The 21,432-nt window shown below is 55.6% G+C and overlaps 1 protein-coding gene across 7 annotated transcripts in view; it reads left to right on the top strand.

Moving 5' to 3' along the window:
• RAP1GAP2 (RAP1 GTPase activating protein 2) overlaps positions 1–21,432 on the top strand; it is a 171,573-nt gene that overhangs the window by 141,808 nt on the left and 8,333 nt on the right. For all 7 annotated transcript variants that reach the window (XM_058676118.1, XM_058676122.1, XM_058676120.1 and 4 more), the window contains 8 exons: positions 479–532; positions 2,935–3,018; positions 9,800–9,900; positions 12,306–12,435; positions 14,413–14,568; positions 18,324–18,395; positions 18,848–18,934; positions 19,676–19,810. In XM_058676118.1, the coding sequence (XP_058532101.1) occupies positions 479–532; positions 2,935–3,018; positions 9,800–9,900; positions 12,306–12,435; positions 14,413–14,568; positions 18,324–18,395; positions 18,848–18,934; positions 19,676–19,810 (819 nt within the window). The remainder of the gene's footprint in view (positions 1–478; positions 533–2,934; positions 3,019–9,799; positions 9,901–12,305; positions 12,436–14,412; positions 14,569–18,323; positions 18,396–18,847; positions 18,935–19,675; positions 19,811–21,432) is intronic.

The following is a 21,432-nucleotide window of genomic DNA, read 5'->3' on the forward strand; positions in this document are numbered from 1 at the left end:
CTGAGCCAGTTGAGCAGCCCCTCAAGTCAGGAGCTGTCAGCAGGTGGAGGGACCCTGTCACTGCCTGAGGACACAGGGAGCTTAGGAACTGTGTCATGCCTAAGGCTGGGTTGGGTTGGACCCTAGTGCTGTGGGAGCAGAGTTGCTGGCTGAGCTATGCCGAGCACCTGGGAGGTGGAAGGTGAGTTGGTTGGGGAGCTTTTTTTTGGTCTTTAGGTCAGAATGGAGCCAAGGCTCAGGCTTTGTCTTATCCCTCCCCTCACTTTATCGTGAAACCCAGAAAGGCCCATGGAGTGCCCTGGGCACAGGAGTGCGGACACCTGGGACAGAATCTGAAGCCAGGTGCCAGGCCCTGGTGTCTTCTGCTGTAACCTAGAACCCCCACCATGCTGCATTTCCAGGGTGTGGGTGGGGGAGCCTGCTCTCTGTGGTCATTGCTGCGTCATGGCCCTGACCCTTTGGTTCTCTCCCTGCCTAGGCCTTCTGTGACGATGCAGTGGGGCTGAAATTCAACCCTGTCCTGTACCCCAAGGTAAAGCCCTTCCCAGCCTTGGCAGCTCAGCACACACCTGGGCTTTGGGAGGGGTTGTCTGTGTCACGGTGGGCTCCTGTGGAGTCTCTGTGGTAGCTCTCCGTGTCTCTGACCTGGGTCCCTGGCCTGCTGTGATGGTGGTAGTGGGCAGGTGTGCCGGAGCTGCCGCTCCCTGGGGCCAGTGCTGGTGCAACACGATTCTGCCTACCGCCAGGGCAGGTGCGGATCCAGCCCGCCAACGGAGCAGGTGAGGCTGACACCCCTTAAGCTGCTGGTGCCAGACCTCAGCTCCGCATCACCCACATTCCTGCCCAGCATCTGGTTTACAAACTAGCTGATTCCTTAGGACTGACCTGAACTTGACCCCCGTTCTGATCTAGCAGTGTGGTTGGGGAGGGGAGCAGGAAGGACAAGCCCACTCCAGAGCCATCAGGGGGAGACAGGACATCCATCACCTATGAACAGTGAAGGAGGAAATCTGCGGGAGGAAATCTGAGGGTGCTGTCTGTCTCTCTGGGAGCCGCAGGGTCAGCAGGGGGCGGGGATGGTGGCTGAGCTGTGCTCCTGTGCTTGGGTGGGGGACCAGTGTTGGGGGTGGCAACTGAGGATGGCTGGGGTTTGCTGGGCTTGCTCTGAGTCGCGACTTTGACAACCAGGAACTGAGGAACCAAATGTGTTGGTGGGGCAGAGAGACCCCTGGCCTGGCCGAGACACATGATGACTCATTGGAGCTATCATCTTGCGGGTTCACGGCCGGTGTGACCATCTGAGAGGCAGCTCTAACCTACCTGCGGGTGCTGCACCTGTGTGGTCCCTGCCCACCCCCACACCTGCTGAATACCTGTCCACCCTGCCCAGTAATCCACTACTCTACCCTGCACATTCCCTGTCATCCACACTGACCTCCCTGCCTCACAGTTCCTGCTGAATTAGTGAGGCTTAACCACACACTGACGCCTCAGGCTGAAGGGTTGATGAAACCGCAGGTTTGGACCGGCCAGGGGTCACTCATGTCCACTGACAGCACCCAGGCACGCTCATTTTGTGTGGTTCTTTTGGGACCTGGAAGGACCCAGCCCTGGTACTGCAGGAAAAGCGGCTCTGTGTTCATGGTTTCCTCAGTTGACAGGCGGTGTTATCCAGCTGGGATGCTCATCTGGCGAGGATGCATGCATGTGTTTTAAAATATTTATTTATTTATATTGGAAAGTCAGATATACAGAGAGGAGGAGAGACAGAAAGGAAGATCTGTCTGTTGATTCGCTCCCCAAGCAGCTGCAATGGCTGGAGCTCAACGAATCTGAAGCCAGGAGCCTGGAGCTTCTTCCTGGTCTCCCACGCAGGTGCACGGTCCCAAGGCTTTGGGCCGTCCTCGACTGCTTTCCCAGACCTCAAGCATGGAGCTAGATGGGAAGTGGGGCCGCCAGAATTAGAACCAGTGCCCATATGGGATTCTGGCACGTGCAAGGAGAGGACCTTAGCCTTTAGGCTACTGTGCAGGCCCCATGCATGTGTTTTTAAAATCTGCAAAGCTGCCATTGTTCCTGAGAAGGGTGCCATGGCCTAGTACCTCTCCCTGTGCAGTGTGTGGCAACAGACACCAGTTAGCAAGTCCTGTCTGGTCCCTTCTGCAAGTTCCTGTGTCTCCTGAGAGGGTGGTTGCATGGCATCCACAACTTCTTTCTCCCCACACGCTGGTTCAGCTCTGGCCTTTCTGTGTGTGGATTGCAGTGACAGTGTTACTGACAGCTGCTCTGCGCCAAGCATGTTCTTAACCTGCTCTCACTGGATCCTCGTGACCACATAGCTCCATTGAATGGATGAGGAGACAGTCCCAGGGAACGGAAGCCGCTATCTCAGAGCTGCCTGGGAAGAAGCAAGAGACTCACAGGTGGAGTTTGGGGTTTCTAGCCCCAGACGCCAATTCCAGCAAGTGTCACAGAGAGCGAGAAGCAGGTGTTGGGGTGCTCCTTAGAGCAATGGGCTTTTGTGGACATGGGGGCTGCAGTCTGGGCAGGAGCAGCGACTCCCCGGAACCGCATGAGCACTGCTTGGCAGAGGTGAACATGGGACCAGAGGCAGGTGGCTGACCCCTGGGGTTCTGGCTGCGCTGTTTGCCCAGGTCAGCTGCCCTTGTCCTGCTGGGCCACTCAGAAGTACACGCGTGGCTCACATGCCTGGAGTGGAGGAGTGGAATGGATACTGAGGGGCTGTGCTGTGGGGGAGGCCCAGGTGGTGGAAGCGTGAGCCCCTTGGAGGTGCGTCCTGACGGTCTCACGTTATTTCCCCTCCACTCCACTGTGCGCGTTGGGGTCTCCACCCCAGCAGTTATGGTCCCCCCGCATTGCTTGTCCTCCTGAACCGCAGCAGCACTGACCTGGTTTGCTTCCCACGTTTTCCAGGCCTCCCAGATGATCGTGTCCTATGATGAGCATGACGTCAACAACACATTTAAATTTGGGGTCATTTATCAGAAAGCCAGGCAGGTAAGTGCCACGACCCCATCCGGGCAGCTCCATCCTATGGTTCCTTCCCCAGGACTCTTCCTTTCCACTTGCGGTACAGAAACCCCAAATGAGGTTTTTTTTTTTTTTTAATTTTTAAAATTATTTTTCAAATTCTATTTATTTGAAAGGTAAAGAGAGAGGCAGAAAAAGAGAACCTCCACCTCCCCAATGGCGACAGTGAACAGGGCTGGGCCAGGTTTGAAGCTAGGAGGCTGGAACTCCAGCTGGGTCTCCCAAGTGGGAGCGGGGGCCCAGTTATCTTGGACTGTCTTCCAGTTTTTTTCTTCTCTTTATTAAAAAAAGATGTATTTATTTGAATGTGAAAGGCAGATTTTAGAGAGGAGAGATGGAGAGGTCTTCTATCTGCTGATTCACTCCTCAAATGGCCACAATGGCCAGAGCTGAGCCGATCTGAAGTTAGGAGCCAGGAGCCTCTTCCAAGTCTCCCACATGAGTGCAGGGGTCCAAGAACTTGAATCATCTTCCATTGCTTTCCCAGGGAGCTGAATTGGAAGTAGAGCAGCTGTACACAAGCCAGGACCCGAATGGGAGGCTGGCACATACAGGCAGAGGATTAGCATGAAGTGCCACCATGTGTCCCCCCCAACCCTCCCTCCACCCCCAGATGCTTTCTCAGGCACATTAGCAGGGAGCTGGATGAGAAGTGGAGCAGCTGGGGCTCAAGATGCTGTTCTGATAGGCTGCCAGCTGAACCTGCTGGGCCACGATGTGGGCATCATGAATGAGATTCCTGAACATGCCTAGTATAACCATCAGTGCTCACAGTCTGAACTGGACCGCAGGTGGTAGGGTCTTCGTGGAGGAAGGCTGCTCCCCACAAGACGGCCTGCACATCCTTGGGTGCTGCAGCAGCTTTCACAGTTGCAGAATCAGGTTAGGTGGAAGAAGTGGATCAGCACAGGCCACTCTTCCCATGCTCACCCCCAGCCAGCCAGCTGGGGATTTGCTTTTGCCCCAAACCGCAGTGGTGTACTGAGCCTGCCGTGGGCACCTCTGTGCAGCTGTGTGTGTGCAGGAATGTCACAGCGGCAGCTGGAGATCGGGCATGCTGGAAGTGTTTCCACCAGGGCAGCTGACTGGCTGGTTTTCGCTTCTGGTTTTTGCCACTGGAGCCGCTCACCCTGGGTCCCATGGCACTCACAGACGGGATTGGTCAGTCGAGAGGAGGTTTCTCAGAGTGTGCTCCATGATATACTGGTGCAGTGAGCCAGTGGCCTGAGTGGGGCATCTTGAAGGCTTCAAGATCCCCCCCACCCTGGCGTGCTGAGCTCAGCGTCTTGAACTGCCAACCTCTTTCGCACTGTGTGCCTCCCTTTGTTGGGCCGCACACGCTGATATCATCACCTCGTTTTCAAGAGAGAAGGTTCCACAGCTTCCCGCCTCTCTGCATGCTCTGAGAGCCCAGCACAGCTCTTCGTGTAACTACCCCCGTATTCCATGAACTCTTGATGGAGAAGCATGTTGGCCCATGCCAGTGGCCACTTGGTAGCATCTTCCCTGTATTGTCTACCACATTTAGCAGGATGGCATCTTTCTAGGCCAGATGGTAACTGGTTTCCGTGTCTGAAGATGTCAGACCACAGGGGACACGTGTTCACTTAAAAACGATCTAATGAGGTGGCAGAGTTGGGGATCTGAAAGGCCAGCACTGGGGAACTTCATAATACGAGGGAGACAATTCATGGAGCCGCTCTGATTGTTTTCACATATTAGATTTTCATTTTGCACAACACTGCTGAGAGAACACAGCACCACCACCCAATTAAAGTTTCTTACTTGTAACGTTTGCCAAAGCAATGTTCTTATCGTGGGTTCTGGTAACATTACAGTGAGCATCCACCATCCATGTTGTTCACATACCTGATGCTGCTGTGGGGGGTGGACAGGAGGAAGCTGGGAAGATAAACATCTTTAATTTTAAACATTAAATTTTTTTTCCATTTTACTTTTGATGATGTTTACACAGTTGATTATGGTGGGAAGGATCGAGGACTAGGGGAAAGTGGGTAAGACCACTGTTTGCACACCTTGCTTGTCTTCTTCCTATATCTGTGGAGGTGGGTAGACAGCGGGAAAGCCTCCCAACCACCCCAGTTCCAGCAATGGGGAACGCGCCCCCATGTCATCTCAGGGTCCCCGATATGGAGCGGGTCCTGAGGGTTCTGATAAACTTCTTTGAAAAGAAAAAAATTAGGCAGATTGTTGGTTTTGCAGACCTACAGCTGGAGGGCACTTGATGTGAATGTGTGTTGTATAAAAGCCCTGTGCCAGTCTTGGGTTATAAATAAGCTTCCTTGGTGCTGCTGACTGCCATGCGTGTGCTGGACATGGCAAATGAGGGATGCAGGGGACTGCAATGCCTTCCCCAAATTCATGGTGGAGCTTGAGGCCGGAATGAGAGTGGATGACCAGTCATGATGTCAGACCGGGTATGACCCGGGGGAGAGATGTAGGCCCCAGAACGCGCACTGTTCTGGGGCTATTACAAATGCTAATGTCACAAGCAAGACACTTTAGTAGAGGCAGGGAGGGAGGAGGATGGGATTGTGTATTGTGTCAGCAATGCTGAGAAAATAACAATGTAGTAAGTAAAAATCATCAGATGGGCCTCACAAACTATCTCCCTCATATTACGAGGCTCACCAATAGCAGGTGTGGGCGGGAGGCAGCTGCTCACTCACACGCAGACCTCATGATTGGGGCCAGATGGGATGCTCCCGGAGAGTTGGGATGGTTCTGTGGTGTGCTATTGGTCAGGGATCAGCTAGCTTTTGCTGTAAAGGACCAATAGCATCTTGTTTCAGGCTTAGTGGGTCTTGGAGTGTCCATTGCAGTAGCTCAGCTCTGCTTTGGTAGGGCAAAAGCTGCCACCAGTAGCAGGTAAATGGACTACCCTGACATTTTCCAGTGGTACTGCAGGTATAGAAAGGGGCCGGTGCTGGGGTGCAAGGGAGTTAAGTGGCCACTTGTAATACCAGCTTATGTGATGGAGTACCCTGCTTCTGATGCAGGTTCCTGCTAATGTGTCTGGGAGGGGAGGCAGAAGAACTCAGCATGGGAGATCTCAGCATGGGAGATCTGGGGGCAGTTCCTGGCTCCTGTTTTTGCCTTGGTTGTCAAAGGTGGGGGTCATTCCATCCGCTGATGGAAGATCTCTGTCTCCCTCTTTTTCTGTCACTCTGCCTTTCAAATAATTTAAAAAGGAATTAAATCCTAAAAACCAAGAGGCAGCAGGCCAAGTGTGGTGCATGGGCCATAGTTTGTGGACCCTCATCATCAAGCAGCGTTCCCCAAACACCTTTGCAAAACACATTTAGCACTTTATCACAGGGTGTATTCCATGAGTGCTACTTTAAAATATTTTGGAAAAACGTTAATGCATTCATTTAATTTTTTTTAAAAAATATTCATTTATTTATTTGAAAGGCAGAATTATAGAGAGAAGAAGAAGAGAGAGAAAGAGGTCTGCTGGTTCACTCTTCCAGCTGCAATGGTCAAGGTTGCAGAAGTCAGGCACTAAGATTTTTACCTGGGTCTTCCGCATGGGTGGCAGGGCCCAAGGATGCACGCCATGTTCCATTGCTTTTTTCCAGGCCATTATCAGGGAGCTTGAATGGAAGTGGGATAGGAAATTCAGAAGAACCTTCTGGTTCCTGGCTTTGGATCAGCTCGGCTCTGGCTGTTTGCAGCCATTTGGAGGGTGAACCAGTGGATGAAGGACCTTCTCTGTCTCTCCTTCTCTCTCTCTGTAAAAGCTGCTTTTCGAATAAAAATCAATACATCTTTAAAGAGAGAAATGATAAATTACTGTTCAAACTGTAAAGCTAGTGTCACTTGCTATGAAAGGAGAGTGATTCTGAGATGAAATACTGTCAAATTACCAAGATAAAACTGTTGGCATCTGCTGGATTCTACTACCCAAGAGGGCTTGGAAGCCAGGGGTCTGTCTTGTTTGTTGTGAGGCAGGTGTTAGGGAGGCAATGCGGAAACACCTACTGGGAATTGCTCCTGGACATGGTTGGACAGAGAGAGGGGCATGTCCTTGCGTGCAGCGGGTCACTGTGGCCCCACAGATGTGTGCAGAGCATGCTGCTGTCTGTGGATCCTGCCGCTGGAGGCCAAGCTGTTCATCAGACCTGGCCGGTGGTGCTGCGAGCCTGACACAATGTACAGAGCTCGCTGCTATCTTCAGCTTTGCTGTCTTTTCGCCATAGACTGTTGGTTTGTAGGCATCTATAGACTCACAGGTGGCCGCATGGGTAGGTACAGAGGAAGCTCTGGCACTGGGCTGTGCACAATGTCACAGCTAGGGCATGGACGGTGATGCAATGTCCAGGCCTGACTCATGCTTCCCTAACACTGGCCCTGCTCGTGTGGGGGGGAGGCTATGCATGTTGCTGTGTAACTATGGCAAGTGTAGTTTCCCTAGTCAAGAGCTGGAAGTCTACCACTGCAGGGGGTCTTTGTGTCTGTGGGGTGGTCTGCTCTCCCACACTCTCCCTGCTCTCCTCCCCGCTCCGGTCCCTAAATAGGCAGCCTGCTCATCTGTTTTCCAATTTCAAAAAGCATCACTATTAAAAAAAACTTGTTTTATGTGTAATTTTGTTATATCAAAAATGTTCTTTACTTATACATGTACACATTATATACATTTAACCTATCGGGACTGGCTATTTTTGTTTCTGTGTTACACACTTATTGACGGAAGACAGAGAAAGGGAGATTGTTTATTCATTGGTTCGCTCCCCAAATGGCTGTAACAGCTGGCCAAAGCCAGGAGACTGGAATTCCATCTGGGTTTCCCACATGGCTGGCGGGGCCTTTACCCAGTGCCTTCCCAGGAGGCTGGATGGGAAACAGAGTAGTTAGGGCTCAAGCCAGTGCTCTGATGTGGGATACTGGCCTCCCATGTGATGGGTGCACGCTCTGTGCCACAGAGCGCCAGCCCTGGGATCAGCTGTTTTATCTCAGCAACATCCATCCATCCATCTCAGCAACATAACATCCGCGTGCTTGTGTATATTAAGAGTCAGGGTCTCTTTATTGCTGAGTGGTCACTGCGTCACAAGTGCACCTGGGTCTGTGTAACCGTGCACCCACTGAAGGATGCCTGGGAGGCTGTCAGCGTGGCAGGTGCCCAGGAAAGCTGCTGGGGACATTTCTACGCAGGGTTTCAGCAGGAGCGCAAGCACCTGTTTCCTTAGCCAGCGCTCCGTGCCGTGTCGACAGCCAGTGTGGTTTCTGTTGTAGCCACACAAATAGAGGCTGGTGGTCTCTCCTTAAGGCCTTCGTAATGCTTCCACGGCTTGTGGTGTGGAACGTGGCTCCCTGTACTAATTTGTCACCTGTGTTTCCTCTGGGTGAAAAGCCCCTCCGTGTCTTTGGGCCATTTCTAATGGAAATGTGTCCTGCCTGTTGAATTTCAGCCTTTTTTCTAAAGGAGCTGAATTGATGTAGAATCTCATCTGCGATCCCAGTAGAATGTGAATTATAGCCCAGGAAGTGAACGACTCGCTGGTTTGTGATGTGGCCACCGAGTGGGTCGGTGATCATCCCCGTCTAATTCTGGAACGGTTCACCAGTCCCCAGTGAAACCCAGTGCAGTGCCGGCTGCAGTAACTCTACTGCCCTGGGCTCCTTGGTCACCACGAATCCACTTCCTGTCTGTGGATTTGTCTGGTCTGCACTTTGGTCAATGGAATCTCATGTGGTTAGTGGGTGGCCTTTCTGTGTGGCCTCCTTCACTGAGATGGGTTTTCAAGACTCACCCGTGTGGTAGCACGGATCAAAACCTCAGGCCTGTTTGTGGCCAAACAGCCTCCCCATGGATGGAGAGCTCCCCCTTGGTGTCCATGTCTTCACTTGGCTGTTCTGAAATGCATTGTTGCTTATATTTGCACGCACCCTTTTGGGTGGATTTTGGAATTACTGGGTTGTATGATGAATCTATGTTGGACTACTAACCAGTGTGGCTGCACCGTTTTATTTGTTTATTCAGTTTAATTTTTTTTTTTATTTGAGAGGCAGAGAAAGTACCCTCATATCCTCACTCATTAGTTTGTGCCCCCCACAAAATGCCTACAGTGGCTGTGCCGGGCCCTGCCAAAAGTGGGAGCCAGGCTTTCCCACAGGGTGGCAAGAGCCCAATCGAGCCATCCCTGCTGCCTCCCAGCATCTGCATTAGCAGGGATCTGGTGTCAGGATCCAGAACTGGACACTCACAGTGGGGGCAGACACACCCAACAGGTGCCTTAACTGCTAGGCAAGCCTCCACTCCTGAACATTCCATTTGCTGTGATTCCCACCCAGTATAAAACGAAGTTCGGATTCTTTCCAAGCTCCACGATGCTTGCTAGTGTCTTTCTTTTCGTGACGGCCACGCTGGTGGATGTGAAGCAGTATCTCATTGTGGTTTGATCACAGCGTACTTCTGTCTAGAGCTCTGTGTTCCTGGTGGCAGTTCATTGTTGGGAGTCCTCTCCTCAGGTGTCTGTGTGTGGGTCCCGTTTCTGGCGTCAGAGCTGAGACCTCTGCCTCAACCTGGCTTTTCCAATGACCAGCAGGTTTGCTCAGACAGGAGGACCTCGATAAACAACCTTGAACACGCAGCTCTGCTGAGTGGCCTCCATGTGGCCGCTCTCCTCTGGCAGAGGAGAGTTACGGAGGAAGCTAGGGGTCAGGGATTCCTGGACAAATGTAAGCTTTTCCTGACTGCTGTTCCCATTTGTTTCTCTTCCAGACCCTGGAGGAGGAACTCTTTGGGAACAACGATGAGAGCCCAGCTTTCAAGGAGTTCCTGGACTTGCTGGGGGACACAATCACGCTGCAGGACTTCAAAGGGTGGGTTTGCAGCCCCGCCTTGGCTCCAGGAGCATTAGAAAAGGTGGGAGGGGAGAGAGGGAAAGACAGATCTTCCATCCACTGGCTCACCCCCAAGTGGCTGGAATGGCCAGTGATGGGCTGAAGCTAGGAGCCCGGAACTCCACCATGTAGGGCTCAAGGGTTTGCTGCTTTCTCATGCCAATTAGCAGGGAGCCGGATTAAAAACGGAGCAGCCAGGACTTGAACCAGTACTCTTTGGGATGTGGGCCTTGTGAGTGACGGCTTCACATGCCACTCCATGACACCAGCGGCTCCCTAGCTGCATTTCTATCCATGAGGCTCCGGGTAAAGGCAGGCGGTGGACAGCTGGGAAGAGACACCCGCGTCAGAGAGCCCAGACTGTAGCATCTGCTCGGCACGCCCTCACCTGCACCCCTGGGGAGCTGGAAGTCCGCAGATAATCCGCCACTGCAGGGCCTCTTGGGAGGCACTGATGTTTGGCCCTGGGATCCACAATAGGACGTCTCTGCGTTCTCTGTGCGCCTTCCTGATTAGATTTGGCTTGGACAGAGTGAAAGGAATCTGTCCTCCCTGTCACTTAGCTGCCAGGCAGTCAAGGAAAGGAGCCCTGGGAACTCTGGGGAAAGAATGACCCATTTTTAGATACTGCGCAAGGAACGGATCGTCATTAAGCATTGATGCAAATCTCCTAAGCTGCATGTGATGGCCTGCGATGCTGTGGAGGCACAGAAAGGATATTGGAATTGCTTCCTGGAGAATTCCAGCACTTGATTTCCCTTGGCAGAAGGCATATTTGGCTAACTAGGTGGCTCAGGGCTCTGGAATCACCCCTGGCCCTGGCCCCTGGCCCAGCAGCCGGATCAACAGGAACGTCTCATGGCGGCATGCAAGCCCAGGGCCTGGTGTGCAGAGGGAGCTCGGTTTCCACTCTCTCCGCTTCGCTCTGTCTTCTCTTTCCTTCTCCTTGTTCCTCTTGCTCCGTCTTCCTCCTTTTCAAGGCCTTAGCTGCTGGGTGGAGTCAGTTACCCCTGGGCTAAAAACCCAGCCACTCTACCTTTCACTTTTTTAGCTCTGTGATTCTGTGACTCTGCCTTTGTAAGCCTCAGTTTCGTGCAAAGGGAGAGGAGGATCATACCAGGGTGAAGACAGAGCGAGGGTGGGAGGTGCTTCCGCTGCGGCTACACTCAGGCACAGGTGTTGTCACTGGGGTTGCCCCTGACTGACGGTGAGACACCGTCATTGGAAGGCACAGCTTGACTTCTGTGATGTTAAAGTGTGCAAGAGTGTGGGTCTGAGGGTTGGTAAGAGCCAGTGTATGAAGCCCAGAGGCCCCAAGATCGGATCCTCTCTTGCTGTTTTAGATAAAGGACTCGGAGGATGGACGAAGTGGACACTTGAGATCTTGGTCCAACTCAGTGGCTGGAGCAGGTAGCAGGATTGGTCTCCTGGCTGCCTCGCTGGGCTGAGCTGATTTCCTGGCAGAGCTGAGGCCCTGGCACACCCACCCCCTATTGCATTTTCTCCAAGGATCCTGTGCCTGCCTTGGCTCACCATTGCTGGCGACTGTGGCCCAGGACGGGCAGCCAGCTTTCTGTCAAGGCAGGGGACAGCTCCTGGAAGCCCTGGGTTTCCTTCGTTCTCTCCTTTGCTGTCTGTGGAGACGTGGCTGGAGGAGTGGGCTCCCGAGAGCCCCGTGCTCTCCACTGGGGCTGGCTGTGTAGTGATCCAGCACCTGCCACCCTGAACTGGCTGACTCCGGAGGTCCCGCTGCTTGTCCCAGCTCTTGGTCTTGCAGGGTGCAAAGGCCTGTGCCCATCCTTGGGAGGACACTGGCACCTGGGACTGGCATGTAGGTGGGATTGTCAGTGATCAGTCCCCTTTCTCACATGACTGTTGGTGTGGAGGGGACACAGCCAGGGCTTGATGTGGACAGTTGGCCTTTTGTCTTTTAATATTAAAATTACTTAATTTGAAAGGCAGAGACAGAGGGATGTGTTCCGCCTGCTGGCTTACTCCCCAAATGCTGGCAACAACCAGGGCTGCATCAGGCTGAATCCAGGAGCTGGGTGCTCCATCTAAGGACTTATCCCCTTGAGCCATCACCTGCTGCCTGCCACAGGGTGCACTGGCAGGAAGCTAGAATTAGGAGCAGGGGTTGGGACTTGAACTCAGGCTCTAGGCTATGGGATACAGACCTCTTACAGGGTGTCTAGTCACTGGACCAAACGCCCACCCCCTTGCCTATTAAGCAATGATGAGAACACCAGGGCAAGAGGACGCTGCTTTACCCATGGGCTGACCCCCCGCTGTCCAACCTGCCATTGCAACCCCAGGGATGGTCAGAGCAAGTTGCCTGCCTCTCACCCTCTTCTCCCCTCACTTGTGCCCCATTTCACCCACAGTTTCCGTGGAGGCCTGGATGTGATGCATGGGCAGACAGGCGTGGAATCAGTGTATACAACCTTCCGGGACAGAGAAATCATGTTTCATGTCTCCACAAAGCTGCCATTCACGGAGGGAGACACCCAGCAGGTAACCAGCTCAGGGCATCTGGCAGGGACTTCTGGTGAAGGCTGGTCCTGCCCAACCTGCTCCCAGGGGCTGCATCCCTCCCCCTTTTTGTAATAGAACAATCACCTGTTCTGTTGCTGTACCTCTGCAGGCCAGATGCATCCCAGTAGGCCTGTGCCAAGAGGCCAGGCCTTGTGTAGGGTGCGGGGTTGGGAGGGATGGAGAACTGGTGTTATGAGTTTCTCGGGGGGGGGTCTCCCCGGGCCAGGCTGGGAACAGAGCCTGGGGGCCCTGATCCTATAGGATGGGGGTTAGAATTGGTGATGGGACCACAGAAGGTTGTTTCGGGGTATAACTCCAAGCAGGCTGGCTGACCCAGGGCCCTCAAGTTTTCTTGTCTGTAAGGTGGAGATGGCAACCCCTGCTGCCCCAGGGGCTGAGTATGGGGCTTGTCTGGTACATGACAGGTGGCAGGTTCCCTTCATGGCAGCCCCTGAGTGTGCAGGCTCCTGGATGACTGTGGAGCCCCTCCAGCCGCTGCCACGTAAAAACTGTGGCTGCAGGAGAGCTGCTCCATCTCTGTCCCCAGCTTATGCAGGCGCCGCTCCAGCCATGCCTGTCTTTGGGCCGGTGGCCAGTCCTTGCTGAGCCAAGACAGGAGGGCCTGGATGAGACCTTGGTTTCCAGTGTTTTCTTGCTGTCCCTCGGACATGTGGCTGTGACAGCCATGCAGCCTTCCAGAAGCAGCAGCTGCTTCCTGCTGGCTACAACACCATTGGCCCCGTCCCACTGCTTGCCCCTTGCCACAGTGTCTGGAGAAATCAGAAGGGCAGCTGGGCCTTTGCCCAGACTCTGACCTCTGTGTTTGCAACTGGGGCCCTAGTACAGGTGCAAACTTGCCAACATAATGCCCAGCTTCTTAAGAAAGTAGGAACTTGGCTAAGGAAATAGTGATTGATCTGCCTCCCAAACACTCCTGTGTGGCCCAGAAGCAGGTGGGACCAGACTCCGCTGGTGCCATCTTGGGCTTTCTCAGAGTGCATGCCCTGCTGTCTTGTGCCCCGCGGTGCCCTACCCTGCTGCCCAGCCAAGGCTGAGGCCCTTTCTGCAGGGCCTTTTCAGTCTCTGGTGTTTGAGCTGGGAAGTATACCTTGGCACTGAGCATGGCTCTTGGCGGGGACTGAGTAAATATTAATTTTCTTTTGCTAAGAAAGGGGAGGACGTGCGGGGCAGAAGTAAGGCGGTTTGTTCAAAGTGCCTGACGCGATGCTCGGTGCTAGGCAGGTGCTCGGCAGACGAGCAACTTGAAGTGGAGGGCTTGCCTGCAGCAACGCGCCTCCTGGAGGAGCAGCAACATGGGTGGGCACCTCACTGGTGCACAGGGAGGGTTGAACACTGGAAGGCAGGTTTGTGGGCAGCCCAGCATGTGACCCACAGGAAGTGCTTGGTGGCTGGCCGCGATCATGTGCCACAGCACTGGGCACTGACCCAGGGCTGTTTCTCCTCTACACCCCGCCTCCTCCCAGCCCTGCTCCACCCCTGCCAAGCCAGGTGACCTGTAGGAGGCTCTTTTCTCATCCTTATTCATTCGTATTCCCATCAAGACCCTCGGCACCCTCATCTCCTCCTCCAGGAAGCCTTCTGGGATTGCTGTTTGATTAGACCAATCTGTGCATCCCCAGAGCTGTGCAGAACTGTCTGTGCAGCAGCCAGTTTAGGGCTTGCCAGTTGGTGGCCCTCTAAGAGTTCCCAGCTGGCTTTACCTGCTCTGCTAGGGCAAGAGCTGCCCCCCCTCTACAATGGGCTGGCCCTGGATCAGAGCTTGGCAAAGTGTGAGCATCTTTCCCCAAGAGAGGAGACAGCTGCCTGGAGAGTGTGGTCTCAGGCTTGCAGGGATTCTGTGTAAGAGGTAAAGCCAGGAGGTGATCCCTGTACGGGTCTGTTCTGGTTGCGGGGTGTTCCTCGCTGGTTTACACCACCTGGATGCTTTGTGTTCAGCTGCAGAGAAAGAGACACATTGGCAACGACATCGTGGCCATCATCTTCCAAGAAGAGAACACGCCGTTTGTCCCAGACATGATTGCCTCCAATTTCTTACACGCCTACATCGTTGTGCAGGCAGAGGCCTCTGGCACAGAGATCCCATCCTACAAGGTAAGGAGGACCCCATCTGAGGAAAAGAGCTTGCCGGGGGTCCCCAGCAGCTCTGCACATGTGCGGATTCAGCTATGTCGCTGGCGCTTGCACATCCTCCCTGCCTTCTCGGGCTGTGCCGTGGCCTGGAGCTCCCGGCTGTGGTGGGAGTGGGTTTCCTGGCGCTCTCTGGGGTTGCAGGGCAAGCAGGGGCTCTGGTGAAAGAGATGCCCCCTTTGACAGCCTCCCAGCCGTTCCACACAGGGTCTGGAGAGCCCTGAGCACCCATGGATTCTGGCATGGCTATTGGCCAAAGGGAAGCAGAGCCGGAAAGAGAGTGACAGGACCTTGGGGAAGGGAGAGGAGGAAGGGCAGAGCGGGTGAGGGGTGTGCTCCTGGGGTACAGGGTGACAGGAGGCACCTGTCTGGCCCCGTGGTCCTTGTGTGAGTCTCTCCATCGGCCATCTGCAAGCTGGTGGATCTTAACGTCAAGACTTACAGGGAGGCAAGGATACTGTTCCCTGGGTGGTGAGCAGACATGACGGGGATGAGGCAACCATGGTGTGCTGGATGCCCCTCGAGGGCCCCTCCTGACGGCTGCAGTGTGATGCTGGGATGTCCTTGGGCGACGAGGGCCAATCTGGAGATATTGAGCTTGACATTTATATCGACTCTGAAAGTCAAATATGGGACTTAGAGGGCAAAAACCGGCTCCCCCCTGCTGAAGGGAGCCAGTTTCTCTGTGTGGCCGTTTTCCTAGAGGAAAGGTTTGAGTGGCTGTGGTGTGGGCGTGTCCCCGATGGCCATGGGGGTCACCTGCTTTGATGGAGATGAATACGGTGTGTGAGGTGGTTCTGTACCTGCTGTGTGCAGAGCACTGGGCTGGGGTAGGGCCAGGGGAGCCGTGACCTGAAGTGGCCTTCAGGTCCTTCTAACCTCAGGGGAGGGACAGCAGCACTGGCAGCCAGTTACCAAGTGGTTCTTTCAGCAGCTGGTGGCAGGGGTCATCCTGGGCTGTGAGGGTGCAGGGCTCTCAGACCCTTAGGGTCACCTGTAAGGATGGTCTGCAAGGCAAACCACGTTGAGTACTTTCACTTCCCCAGGAACTAGACCTCTGAGAACTGGCTTTCCCACTCTCCTGAGGGCTGAGCCGAGAGGATGAGGGACCCCCGAGGCTCTGATCCCCTGCTGCGGCTGTGATGCCCTGAGCTTCTTCCTGGTCTCCCAAGTTGCAGTCTGTGGTCCAGGGCTGAGCCTCATCCTGAGAGGCGGTGAGGAGCAGGGAGGTCCATGGTGATGTGGAGTTACCAGGCTGTGGGACCTTGAGCTTGCACTCCACCTGCCCAACAGGCATCCAGGTCGGAGGGCAAGGCCTGTGACTGGGTCCAGGACCGGCACTGTCCAGAGCGCTCTCTGTCCATGCCCCTAGCAGCAGACCATGTAACGTGCAGACTATAAAGGGGGACTGGTTAGATCTCCAGGGTGGACAGTTGAATGCAGGATTTTCGCTGACCCCTGCAGGCTTGGGAGGCTGAGACACAGGAGGGTGGGGCTTCCCCAGGGGCTGAGCGAGGCATCTGGAAGCTTCCCCTGGGGAAGTCGAGCAATCAAAAATGGGGAAAGGGTAGGGAGCGGGTGGAAGATGCAGGGTGGGGCCCCAGAGGTGGCTTGGCAGCCTCAGGCTCTGGTCCTTGTCCCCCTGTGACTGCTGTGGGATCCAGGGCCAAATCCTTTCTCCTCTGGATCTTGGTTTCTTTGAAACTATAAAGTTTGAGTCAAGGACCTGTGAGTTCCTTCCAGCCAGGATATGCTGTGGGAGAGGAAGGAAGAAGCTTAGAAAGGGTGTGCACAACAAGAGTGCCTGGGCATGCATAGATATGTGTATGTGTGTGCGTCTGTGCACATGTGTGCAAATGTGATGTCATGTGAAGTGGCTTGGGAAAACTGCCTCAGGTGCCCTTTTCAAGGCACGGTCAGCAGGAAAAAATGCTTGCTGCTGCCAGGGGCTCTGCTGGGCCTTGGCAGCCGAGGCTAGCAAGGCCCCAGGGAGGCCAGGTCTCCTTAGCTCCATTTCAGAAATGAGCAAATCCAACTGCCAGCTGACGTCACGCGAGGCGCCAGGCCGCAGAGCCAGTGGAGTTTCTGCTGTGCAGCCTGGGGTCCTCGCTGCAGGTGTGCCGGCTGCCAGGCTCGGGCTGTTCTTTCAGGGAGGGATTTAATCCCCACTACTCTGTCCCCACCCAGGCCACTCTTGTGCAAGGGGACATTGTCCTCCATGTTCCGCTCCCTTCTGTCTTCCGTGCCCATTTTGAATGCACCTGCTGTCCTTTCCTAAGGCCTTGTTCAGTTTGCAAAGCAGGAAGGTGGGGTTGTCTGCAGGCAACCTCTGTTTCCAAAAGCAACCCAAACATCCCCAAGAGGAGGGGACCCCCGAGCCTGGCTGCCTTGTTGGAATGGGCTCAGGGGGTATGGGGGATGGTGAGGGGGAACTGCTTCGGTGGTTCCACGCCCGGCTGCCTGGCTGGGGGACGCAGGTGCACTGAAGGACAGCTGGAACGTCCCTTCAGCCATCAGCAGAGACACACTGTGGGGGAGGGGAGCAACTGGCCTGGCCTCCGTCCTTTGTCCCAAGTGCCACCGGTGGCAGTCCCCCTGTGCCCTCCCAGGGTCCTGCTCCCGATGACTGGAATTCCTGACGTGGGCCACCAGTCACTGGGGGAGGGGGGGATGGGTTCTGCAGCTGAAACCCTGCCCGAGATGACGTGTGCCTGACCTCAGTGTGTCCTGACTCGGCACTGCAAATTGGGACAGGCAGACAGCGCTGTGCTCGGGGAGCGGAAGCCTGCGTCGACCCAGGCTCTCCGCTGCCTCCCCCTGCGGACCCTGGCAGGGCTTTTCCTTGGCGTGGCTCCCAGCTGCCTGCTCACCCGGGCTGGCAGACTCTGCATCTGCCCTCCTTCCCAGGCTGAGGGCTGGCAGCATGCCAGGGCCCCACGGCCATCAACAGCGGCCACTCGCTGGGGGAAGGGAGGGGTTGGCGTCTCGGTCTCCCAGTACCTGGGAGCAGGTGAAACCAGGGCACCTTGCAGCGAGGGGATAGAGGAACTGTCATATCACTGCTGTTCTGGGGACTTACACCCCATCCAGGGCCTTCATGTCCCCTCATCCCCCCACCCCTCCAGCCTGGGCCCTGGAGCTTCTGCAACTTGGAGCCTGGGTGAGGACCAGCCTCCCAATGCCAGGCCCCTGGCTTCGCCATTCCCCCTGCGTGGGTGAGGAGCCTGTGCAGTCTCGACTCCCCTTCTCCCCAGGTTCTGTCTGTGCCTCTCACTGGTGTGGCTGGGACTGCCCTGGGCTATTGCATCCATTTGCTTGCCAGGTACACAGGGATAGTAATGACTATGATGTCTTTCCCAGGCCTTGCATCCGCACTGCCCGGGGTATGGAGTGCCCCCTGCCCCGGCCTTGCAGTGTGTCGTCAGTGACTCCTAGGCTACTTCTCAGCTTGTGTCTGTTCATCTTGCTCCACTTACCTGTGGCCTCCAGGAAGGCCAAGGTAAACATGGAGAGGGCTCTGCCACCTGCTCCACTCCTGGGCCGGGGCCTGAGGGCCTGCACCTGCTGAACTCTTGGATGGGTGTGTGTGTTTTGGGGAGGGGAGGAGGCAGAAGATGATCAGGTTAGCAGTGACACAGTTCCCCAGAGGCCCCCCCCCGAAAGCCCTGCTACCCCTCCCTCCCAACCTGCACCCACGTGCGATTCTGTGTTCCATTCAGGTGTCTGTCACTGCCCGGGAAGACGTCCCTGCCTTTGGCCCGCCTCTGCCCAGCCCGCCTGTCTTCCAGAAGGTGAGACTCTCCTCTTTCTGCCCCGCACGTCCAAGATTTAAGCCTTGCAGGGTTCTGTGGCAGCAGTGGGAGCATGTAGAATTGGGGCTGGGAGTTTTAGAGAGGTGCTTGGCCAGGTTAAGGGGGAGGTCTCCTCCCAGCTGCCCTCATGCTGTCTGTCTGGCCCAGCCCAGGGGCCCAAGTGTCTCGTTGCCAAAGGAAGGATTGTGAAACCGTGCTCAGCCTGGAGCCTGGGCAGGCAGGAGAGGCCCCATGACTGGAGGCCATTGGAGAGGTGGGGAGGATGGTCAGGTCCCAGGCAGGGGAGTGGCTTCTCAACTTGGTGCAGTGGCTCAATGCAGTGTCAGAAGGGATCCTGCTGGGGTCCTGCCCAGGGCCCTGTCTGGCTTGTCCATTCCCAGGTGGCATCTGCCAAGGCTGGGAGAGACCTGGTCACCTCTGGTCTGTTCCAGGGCCCGGAGTTTAGGGAGTTTCTTCTGACCAAGCTCACGAATGCTGAGAATGCCTGCTGCAAGTCAGACAAGTTTGCCAAGCTGGAGGTGAGCATCCCTCGGCCTCTCCAGCTGGTCAGCCTCTTATTGGGGTGCTGTTCAAGCTGGGGAGCTCTGTCTTTGTCCCCCTACTCCCCAGGCCTCACCTCTTTCTTCTTATGGAAACCACCTGGTTCACCATTCCCCAGTCATCTGCTGAGCACCTGCTGTGTGTCCCAGGCTGGTGGGCGGGGGTTGGGGTGGGGGTGGTGGTAGTACAGTGTGCCAGTCCTGGGCGGTGGTGAGGGTCAGGCCTGAACGGAGGAGGCTCACTGCTGCCACCTGGTGGGCAGGAGGGTGGCTCCAGGGAAGCCTCCTGATGAACCTTTTACTAGGAAGTGAGTGTGGAAAGGGTTAGTCCCAGCTGGGACGTTGGCATGCATTGGGGGCTGGGCATTACTTGGCCCTGAGGGGTCTGGCAGCTCCTGGAGGTGCCCGCTGGAAGTGGCTCACGCTCGTCTCTGTCAATTGGCGCTCCCTGCCCCTGGATGCATACCTGGAGCAGAGCGCACAAGAGCTCAGGGCAGAAGAGGAGGGGTAGAAGAGGGCACTGTGGCGGGGAGGGGGTGTGCCACAGGAGGGCTCAGAGGAGGGACAGAGGAGTGATAGCAGGGCTTGGACATGGGGGGTGCACCTTCCTTGTCGTGTCTCATAGCTGGAAGGTGGGTAGCCCTGGTTAGGTGTCCGGAGCCCATAAGGCCCAGGCTCCTGCTCGCCTTTGGTGCCAACTCCTCCACTCCCCCTGCCTAGGACCGGACGAGGGCGGCGCTCCTGGACAACCTTCATGATGAGCTGCACACGCACACCCAGGCCATGTTGGGGCTGGGCCCTGAGGAGGACAAGTTTGAGAACGGAGGCCATGGGGGATTCCTGGAGTCTTTCAAGGTACGGACACAGGCATGACAGGGGTGGGGAGTAGGCAGAGAAAGGAAGTGGCCCCGAGGTCACTGGGCTCCCAACCCTAGAGCCCAGTGCCAGCCAAAGGCCATGGCCATCAGGAGTGCCAGGGGCTGGCGTGCAGCCAGCAGTGTCTCCACACTCCTCCTCGGCCCTGGATCATCCTTTGCTGGCCCGGGAGATGGAGTGGCAGGGCAGGGTTGTGACTGATTCCATCGGCTTCCCTCTGTGGTCGGGAGCCCAGGGCAGGTGGGCAGTAGGCAGGATGCAAGGCCAGAGGATCTTCAGCAGCTAAGGTGTTGTGTTTGGGAGGGTCTGTGATGACTGCTCAGCTGGCCTGGCACTGGAGGACCTGGCTGGGCCAGTGACACACTGACCAGCTACGGGGCCATTCTCTTTTGGCTTTGCAAAAGAGCTACTGAGAGGAGCAGTGAGCTCTCTGTCCCGGGAAGCATTCAGGAGGGGGTCTGGGCAGCTGCTGCAGTGGCCTGGGGGCAGAGCTGGGGCCCTTGTCCTGTGCTGGCTGGGTGCTGCACACAGCGCTTGCACTCAGCATGGGATTTGAAGCAGCTGCCCCTTACTCACGTGGGGTCAGACCTGCTTGGGACCCTTCTCCTTGGGTGGGAGCAAGCTAATTGCAACCCAGGTGTGGTACAGGCAGGTATGATTCAGAAAGGGGAGTGTGAGCCCTTAATGATATCCAATCAAAACCCCAGTGTACTATGAGCCTGGCCTTGGCACAGTCTTTAGTATCCCTGAGCTGGGGTGTTCTCGGGAGGTGAGGACTAGGGCTTCTCACGGGTTGAAGTCATGCCTGCAAAACTGTGGGGTGCTGGGGCTGCCACAGCAGCTCAGCAGTGTCCCTGGTCAGTGTTGCTGTGTAGATGGGAGGTTAACACACACGTTCCTGTGCGCCTCATGGTGGCCTCAGCACCCCGAGGCAAGGCTGTTCTTAGGGCCAAAGTCCAAGTTGTTTGAATATAATCATTCATACATCTGGTGCTGACAATCACAAGGGTAGTTTTACCTAGGAGGAAAATAAAACTTGGTAATGGTCCCAGCTCAGCCAGGAGGCCAAGTTAAGTCCGGGTCTGCCTTTGACGCCCACAGAGGGCAGTGTCCGACTCAGGGAAGCCCCCCGCCCACGGAAGCCTGGGCCAGGGCTGCGGTTGGCCTCTTGCCACCAGCAAGGGCTGGGCCATGGTGGCCTGAGCTGGAGCCAGCTGCCAGGATTTCTCTGGAGGTTGGGAGGTTGGCAGCTCTGGGCTGCCTGTTCAGGCTCGCCCAGGATTCCTGGGCATGGACAGTGACAGCCGGGATGAGCCGGAGGGATGGGTGGGGGGAACATGATACGAGATGGAGAAGAAGGCCGGGGAGGGACCCGGGAGCCCAGCCAGGAGAGGGGAGGCCATGAGATGCCATACCCAGGAGAGTGGGCTGGGCCTGAGGAGGGGCCTCGGCGAGGCTCCACCCACTGAGATGATGCTGATACGGCACTGCCCCTTTCACAATGCATTTTGAAAGTGACTTTTTTTTTTTTGATTCAAATATTTTTATAGCTGGAGAAGCTTGTGGTCTAGGGGCACTGCCTGCCTGCTGGGGGTGGGGTA

This window comes from Ochotona princeps, chromosome 17 (assembly GCF_030435755.1).
Source record: "Ochotona princeps isolate mOchPri1 chromosome 17, mOchPri1.hap1, whole genome shotgun sequence".
NCBI lineage: Eukaryota > Metazoa > Chordata > Mammalia > Lagomorpha > Ochotonidae > Ochotona > Ochotona princeps.